The following is an 8,256-nucleotide window of genomic DNA, read 5'->3' as shown; positions in this document are numbered from 1 at the left end:
CCATGAGGGGGCGCTCAAAGCGTGCTTTGCATTTACTGCAGTGGAGCAACAGTGAATTTCACTCCTCCTCCACCTGTAGGGGGAGATCAGAAGCTAAAACTGCTGCAAGGATTTGATTGCATTCAGCCACAAGAGTGTCGTTAGTGAGGTCAGGATGTTGGATGATGATGATCACCACCCCCCCACCTTCTCATCCCCAATTTCCAACTCATCCAGGAAGTACTGGACGGAGCAGCACCATCCATCATTCCAGAGAACACAGTTCCTCCACTGCTCCACAGCAGCTCAATGCAGCTGGGGGGCTTTATACCCCTCCACTAGCCCCACATCTGGCTATAGCTGGCACAGTGCCAATAGGCTCATGTCTATTTATCTGCTTCAGAGAGTCCTATTCTATTGGCAGTACTTCTCTACAGGGACTGGACGAGCTGTGTGTCAGCAATGGGTGCAAAAAAAGGGGTGGCCATAAGTATTTGGACATATAGTTTTGTTGTTGTTGGGAGGGTTTTCATGTACGTTTAAACTGTCTGGGGGTAAATAAAGACAGGTCACATTAAAGAGCTTGTTTTTTATGCTTTTATTTAGAAAATATCATTTCTGTAGCCTCAGTATAACTCCGCTTGCCACACAGTCAGAGTTCAGCCGGGGCCGGTTTAGCGCGGGAAAGCTGTGGAGTAGAGTTAGCACTGGCTTTATCCAACCGAAAGTGTTTTACATCGTCTAATAAAGAATAAATACACCATCTCAGGGACTATAACACTCAGTATAATACACCACACACACTCACAGGCAGTGTGATGGGTTAGCAGTGGCAGCTAACACTGATAACAGCAATGTAGAGGCAGTGCCAATCAAAACACACACACACACACACACACACACACACACAGACACACACACACACACAAACAGTAGGACGAACACTACAGATCAAACCCAGAAGCAAACAGGTTTATAATCTGGATATTTTACACTTATTCAGTTCACCACCCACCAAAACCAGGGGCATGGTGTAGGCCCTGTGCTTTAGCCCCGCCCAGTGTTTTCACCCCCTCCAGCGAATCAGAGCTTCGTTATTAGTTAAATGTATCGTCTGTATTCTTCGTGATGCGGCTGCGCCCCTGCCTCCCCTAATTTAACCTATACAGAGATAGAAGGACTCTCTGGGACACGGACGGCTGTGGCATCACCAGCGATTAAACGAGGGATCTCCCAATCTAAGGGCTTGGGTTCTAATCATTTTTCTAATGATGATGGGTGCTTTCCTAGGGGTCCAGGTTCTTTTTCTTTGGGTTCAGGAGCTTTTTTAAGGGATTGGGTTCTTTTTCTCTGGGTCCAGGTCCTTTTTCTCTGGGTCCAGGTCCTTTTTTAAGGGATTGGGTTATTTTTTTCTGGGTTTGGGTCTTTATATAATGAATTAGGTTCTTTTTCTAAGGGATTGGGTTCTTTTTCTCTGGGTTCGGGTCCTTTTTTAAGGGATTGGGTTCATTGTCTTTGGGTTCGGGTCCTTTTTTAAGGGATTAGGGTCTTTTTCTAAGGGATTGGGTTCTTTTTCCCTGAGTTCAGGTTCTTTTTCTCTGGGCTCGGGTCTTTATTTAATGGATTAGGTTCTTTTCTTTAAGGGACTGGGTTCTTTTTCTTTGGGTTCGGTTCCTTTTTTAAAGGACTGGGTTCTTTCCTAAGGGATTGGGTTCTTTTTCTCTGGGTTCGGGTCCTTTTTTAAGGGCCTGGATTCTTTTTCTCAGGGTTCAGGACCTTTTTTTAAGGGAATAGGCTCCTTTTTTAAGGGATTGGGTTCTTTTTCTCTGGGTTCGGGTCCTTTTTCTCTGGGTTCAGGTCCTTTTTTAGGGGACTGGGTTCTTTTTCTCTGGGTTCGGGTCCTTTTTCTAAGGGATTGTTTTTTTTTCTCAGGGTTCAGGACCTTTTTCTAAGGGATTGGGTTCTTTTTCTCTGGGTTCGGGTCCTTTTTTAAGGGATTGGGTTCTTTTTCTCTGGGTTCGGGTCCTTTTTTAAGGGATTGGGTTCTTTTTCTCTGGGTTCGGGTCCTTTTTTGAGGGCCTGGATTCTTTTTCTCAGGGTTCATGACCTTTTTTTAAGGGAATAGGGTCTTTTTCTAAGGGACTGGGTTCTTTTTCTCTGGGTTCGGGTCCTTTTTTAAGGGATTGGGTTCTTTTTCTCTGGGTTCAGGTCCTTTTTTGAGGGCCTGGATTCTTTTTCTCAGGGTTCATGACCTTTTTTAAGGGAATAGGGTCTTTTTTAAAGGGACTGGGTTCTTTTTCTCTGGGTTCAGGTCCTTCTTTAAGGGATTAGGTTCTTTTTCTAAAGCATTTGGGTCCTTTTTTGAGGGCCTGGATTCTTTTTTCCAAGAGTCTGGGCTTCACTTTTTGAAGCGTTTGATTTCTTTGTCGGAGGACTTTGGGTTGGGGCTCTTTTTCTACACACTTGGGGTTGTGACATAATGTGAATCTGGCAGCTGCTCTTTACACTGTGTGTACATGTTGGAAGGGTTTGGCCATTTTGGGGGGTTTTACCAGGTTTTTGAGTGACGGCGACAACATTTCAGTCTTAAAGGCACAGTGTGTTTCATTCTGAACTCATTCGAACACGCTGAGTCCGGACTGTTTCTGTGGGCTCTTCATCGAGCTGCTGCACAAACGAACAACTTCCGTTGCTTCCGAACGTTTGTTCTGTAGTGTAGATCCGAAACGAGAGAACAGGGATGTTATTGGCTGCTTTGTGGGTTTGTACATCCATCAGTAAGCAATAAGAAAACGAGCCAGAGAGTTTTCAACTGATTCGAAATCACAGTTCATTAAATGGTGAATCATTTCTAGCAGTAAGCACGGCGTCTGGCGTCTGGCGGCGTATGTAAAGAAAAATAACCCTTATAATACCGACGGTGGATCAGTGGAGCTGATCGTGATCAGTGTCAGCACACACACAGTGAAACACATGCTCTTCTTTAAAGATATTTTCTCACAAAAATAAATAGAAATTTCTCCACTTATGGAAACTCCTTCATAATTCATCTTTTGGCTTGTATTCACACGTACATTACATGACCAAAAGTGCTGTAGGTGGACACCTGCTCCTCCATGCAGCGTTTCTTCTGAAATAAGAATTTGCTGGGGTAGCAGCTTTACACTACAACTAGAGGAGCATCATTTGATTGCATTCAGCTCTGCAAGAACGAGCGAGAACGCCGGTGAGGTCAGGTACTGATCTAGGTATTAGATGGATAGATGGAGCTCCATCACTCTGGAGAACCTCACAGCCCAATGCTGGGGCACACTGACCTTTGGGATGTGTGCTCACTCCTGCTCCAGAATGCCAGTCAGTGTTTTCCTATGGAGATTATACAAGCTGTGCACCTTAAATCAGCTGAACTCATGAATATTTAAAAAAAAGGGTGTCCACAAACATTTGGACATTTAGCATATGTAGATATGGATAAATATAAAATACTACTCTTCACACAAAGCAAAGCAAAGAAAAACAAGAAATGCAACAGTGTTCCCAACAATCCAACCAGTCCGACTCCAGTAGAGAACACATGTGATGTGCGATATGTGATGTCATCAGCAGATGGGTGATTATCGGTCCTTATCGGAACCCACTGGGCCCAACATGAAATCATAACTATCAACCGATTGGCTTTCTTCTCCTGGTAGGCCCAACACCAGCAGTCTACACTTCAGGGTTCTTCAGATCTTCAGTCCTGGAGGGCCCATGTCCAGTTTGGGAAATCACCAATCCAGTATGGACACTGGCCCTCTAGGACTGAAGAACCCTGGTCATATTCTTCATAGCAGATCCTCTCAAACTCCATCAGACTAGATGAGGAGCATCGGTGAGCTGCCATCTTCAGGTCTCTCCACAGATGTTCTATGGGGTTTACATCTGGGGCATGGCTGGGCCACAGAAGGTGTACAAGCCTCCCTGTCCCTGCCACTGAGAAGCACCCCATAGTGCGATGCTACCACCACCATGTTTCAACACAGGGTTTGTATTAGCCAGATTACATGCTTTCTTCCTAATCACATCCCTGACTAACGCCCTGCCTGCAAAAACTATATCCAATCAGTTCAAATTAAATGGACAAAAGTATTGGGACACACCTCTTAATCACTAAATGCAGGTGTCTGAGTCATTTGAGTCCCATTGCCACAACAGGTGTCTAAAATCAAGACAGTCATGCAGTCTGCCTTTCTCACACACATCAGTGAAAGAACGGGAGGTTCTGAAGAGCTCACTGAACTCCAGCGTGGTTCTGTATGTAATAGGAGACACCGCTGCACCAACAACAACAAGTCAGCTGGTGAAATTTCCTCCCTCCTAGATCTTCCTCCATCAGCTGTGAGTGGTGTTATTATTGAACAGTGGAAGAGTTTAGGAGGAACAGCTCACAGAGAGCAGCTCAGCCACCGAGTGTCTGTCAGACCACGTAAAGTTACAGAGCGGGGTCAGGGCCGAGTGCTGAGCTCAGAGCAGAGTGCAGAAAAGCCTCCAACTGACTCAGTAACTGCAGCAGAGCTCCAGACCTGCTGCTGCTGGTAGAGCTTAGAGCAAAGGGGGACCAGCTCCATATTAATACTGCCTATGGGATTAGAATGGGAGGTCATACAAGGTCCTGTAGGTGTAATGTGGTGTAGGTGTCCAGATACTTTTGTCCATGTAGGGTAGTTGTGATGGGTTCTCAATTATCCTCTCAATAAAGGTGGAAATGAAATGACAAATGTGTACAAATAAGGAAAGTAGTGTCCCAAACTGTCCCCACACCTGTTGCAGAGTCTCAGATCCCAGTCTTTCCCTCTGGGAATAACCGTTTATTTGGGAATAGCCTGCGTTCACCCAGACTCCAGAGTACGACTTTAGTGAAATCACTTCACAACGGAAAACAAACGCAAAGCAAGCGCGAGTGACATTTCTGCAAAGCACAAAAACACTGTCAGCCTTCCCTGTAACACTGTGGGTTAGGAACTGAGCTGTGGCGCCGCTGGTTTCACTTAGGTCCTTTAGTCCCCTGTAGATTGGAGCTGTCACATACGCACACACTCATAAAGGAGCATAGAGTCAATACAGCCGTCTTGTTTACACAATCCTAGTGATGACATCAGCTTCTGTGACATCATCGTTTCCTGGCTGATGATCCAAGAAGATCCAGGATCCACCACGCGTACACACACATACACACACACACACACACACACACCATCCATACTTATATGGGTGCACCACTGCTGTGTGACGTCACTGTTGGTGAGGCTAATGCTAGCTAGCTTGTCGACAAGCTCCGGATGTGACATCAGGGAGTTAAAAGAGACACACACAAACGTACACACCTGTGATTGACATTAAAAGACTCCCAGACTCCGAAGGTGCTCCGGCGGTGTGTCACAGGAGAGTAATATTATTAATAATAATAATAATAATATTAATAATAATAATAACAATATCAATAATAATATTAATAATAATAATAATATCAATAATAATAATTGGCCTCTTGGTTTCACAGCTTCTTGTTTGATTAACAATCTTCAATTCGCCTCCAAACGCACCCGAAAGTCAAAAATCTGCTTCGAGCTCAGCCTGGACATTAAAGCACCAGTGAACCTTGACCTGTGACATCATCACAACATCAAGGCCTTATTCCAGAAGTGCACCAGAAGAGCAGGCGAGCTTTCTCCAGCGTCCTGCAGCTCCAGGAACCGAAGAACATCCTCGTTCAGGGTAAAGTCCTGCGATTTCGCTCCGTTTAGACTGTTTTTCCATTTGAACTCGTTCCAGGTGATCCCCGAGCACCACCTCGCTCCGCTCCTCCTCGGAGTGCGGGAAGCCGTGTGTTGTCCTTCCGTAGGCCTTTGACTTTTTTTTTTGTTTGTTTGTTTTTTTAAGAATTGTATCCATCTTTTAGCTTTCATCGATTGGTTGTGTCATCGTTTTGTGTTGGGTGACAAAGAAGCGACTGAAACGTAGGAAATTAAAATAAAAAAGAAACGCAAACCCATGCAGCTCACACATGCAGCAACGTAACGCAAAAGAAGAAAAGCTACCAATCGACTAAAATCAACATAACTGAAGCCAAGGCGTTGCAGCGTTCTCTATATAAGAAGCGAAGATGATCACACACGTTATAAAAAAAGAAAAAAAGAAAAATCACGCTATGTGAGTAATTTACATAATTCAAACTGAAAGCATGACAAATCATAAACCCCTACAGTGAAACACCGAAAAAAGATCTAGCTGCTGCTGCTGCTGTTGGTTGACGTTCCACTCGAGACACAAATTAGGCTTTTGTTTTTTTTGTTGTTGTTTTTTTTGGGTGGGGCAGGGGAGGTGAAAAGGGCGGGACAGGACCCTTCCCCTCCCCTTTTTTTTTTTTCCATTTTCCTTTATCACTCGCCCAATCAGACGAAAGAGGAGAATCCGGCAATGGGTGGTCTAGGGCCAGGGGCCAGGCTGCTAGGGGGCCGGTAGAGCGGCCCCTGCTGGCTGGGCGAGTTAGCGCTCTGCTGGGACGGAGTAGGAGTCCGGCTGCCTTTGGGCCTGAAGAGGCTGGCCTGGCTCTGGGCCTGCGGTTGGACCTGGACCTGGGGCTGGGGCTGAGGCTGAGGGGGCAGCGGGGGCAGCGGTGGGGGAGCGGTGGAGTGCTCGACGTCTCCGGACTCGGATTCGGTGTAGCTGTAGGCCTGGGCCCGAGAAATGCCCTTCTGCTGCCGGCGCCATGAGTTGTAGTAGGTGGGGTCGCTGATGTAGTGGTTGACGAAGGAGTGGGTCTTCTGCTGATTCGGCTCGACTTCGTATTCGCTATCACTGCCCTGTGAGGGGAGGGAGAGAGAGAGCAATAAGGGTTCGGTTAAGGGACTCGTTTGACCGCTTAGAAACAGTGACGAGGTCCAAGAACTGCCAAGAAGGGGTCATTTGACTGACATGCATGGCAACCAATCACAGGCTGTTGTTTTAGAGTGATGTGTAGAGGCAGGCGAGTCAGTATGAGTCAATAGTGATGACAGTTAGATAGGATAAGGCTACTGTAACACTAGCAGCACTGCCCTCGCTGAGGGGCTGTACTACGGAGGCGGGGTTATGTCGTTATGTCATGTAGCAACAAGGGCAAAATAGCCAGGATGGACCTGGTTAATCAACACAGAAACAGGTAGCTATGGTTGCTCACCCAATGAGGCGGAGGAACAGGGGGGCCCCCGGGCTTATAGGAGAACACAAGCGCCTCCTAGGGGTGAACAGAGACACTGCGTTTACAGAATTGCAACTACTTGAGCTTCGTCCAAAAAGAGAGCAACAAAAAAAGATAGTCCAACAGGTCAACAGGTCAGTTTCCTGGCTAGTGCTGCTTCAGTATTGCAAATGAATTGCAAATTGACATTGTGCAGAGTGTTGTGGAGCACCATAGAACGTATCTACACCACCTTCTGAAGAAGAGGAGCTAAATATAAAACGTCCACACGTCTGCTCTTACCATTTGTGGAGGAGACACCAACACCAGAACATCCTGACCCAGAGAAACAGCTCAGTTACGAAGTTTCGGTGAAGCGGACGTTTCAGGTTAGCTCTCAGGCTAACGTCTTACCTGCTAGCCTCACAACCACCCAACACTGGAGCTTCATAAGCGATCCATTTCTCTGGTTAAGGATGTTCTGGTGTTGGTTTCCCTTCCACAAAATGATTAGAGCAGAAGTGTGATAACAGGGTGGTAAACAGGCTTGTAAAACCATATCTGGGCATTTTTCGGTAATGAAGCTAATCAGGTAAAACGTTAACCTGAGAGTTAACCCGTCACAGACATCGCAGACTTCAGAGAACGTAAATACTAAATAATAAATGCCTTCCAAGACTCCTCTAAGACACGATTCACGTTAGCCAGCTGCTAAAAACACGTAGTGAGGGGTTGCACTGGAAATGCAGCACTAAAGGTAACAGTGCTCCCAAGGGTTCTTTGAGCGATGCCATAGAGCACCATGTTCTTTACGGCATTGCTCACACCTCTCCTGGCCCATGTTAAAGACTGGGTCGACTGGGCATTGCCTGGCTCGAACCCACTTCTTCTGTGCGCTGTTGTCGCTTGGGGACGCCCCAGTGATGATTCAGCCACAGTACCACGACTGACCGCTTCTGCTGTAGCTGTCTGGAGTGAAAATGGTTGACCTGTCCTAAAGCTTAGCTGGAAAGAAGCGTGACTCTAAGAGAATGGCCCGATTACCTCAGGAAATCCAGGCTCAGAGAGGCCACTGTGGG

General features: G+C 46.4%; 1 protein-coding gene across 4 annotated transcripts in view; it reads right to left on the bottom strand.

The window, feature by feature from the left end:
- Positions 1–6,317: 6,317 nt before the first annotated feature.
- sdk2b (sidekick cell adhesion molecule 2b) overlaps positions 6,318–8,256 on the bottom strand; it is a 411,671-nt gene continuing 409,732 nt past the window's right edge. For 2 of the 4 annotated variants that reach the window (XM_072667047.1, XM_072667048.1), the window contains exons 45-46: positions 7,178–7,234; positions 6,318–6,821 (exon numbers count right to left, since the gene is read on the bottom strand). In XM_072667047.1, the coding sequence (XP_072523148.1) occupies positions 6,411–6,821; positions 7,178–7,234 (468 nt within the window). In that variant the 3' untranslated portion in view covers positions 6,318–6,410. The remainder of the gene's footprint in view (positions 6,822–7,177; positions 7,235–8,256) is intronic. The other 2 variants (XM_072667049.1, XM_072667050.1) reach the window with 1 other exon arrangement.

Source organism: Salminus brasiliensis, chromosome 22, assembly GCF_030463535.1.
Source record: "Salminus brasiliensis chromosome 22, fSalBra1.hap2, whole genome shotgun sequence".
Taxonomy (NCBI): domain Eukaryota; kingdom Metazoa; phylum Chordata; class Actinopteri; order Characiformes; family Bryconidae; genus Salminus; species Salminus brasiliensis.
Note: the sequence above shows the minus strand (reverse complement) of the source record. Positions and strands in the feature narration are given on the sequence as shown.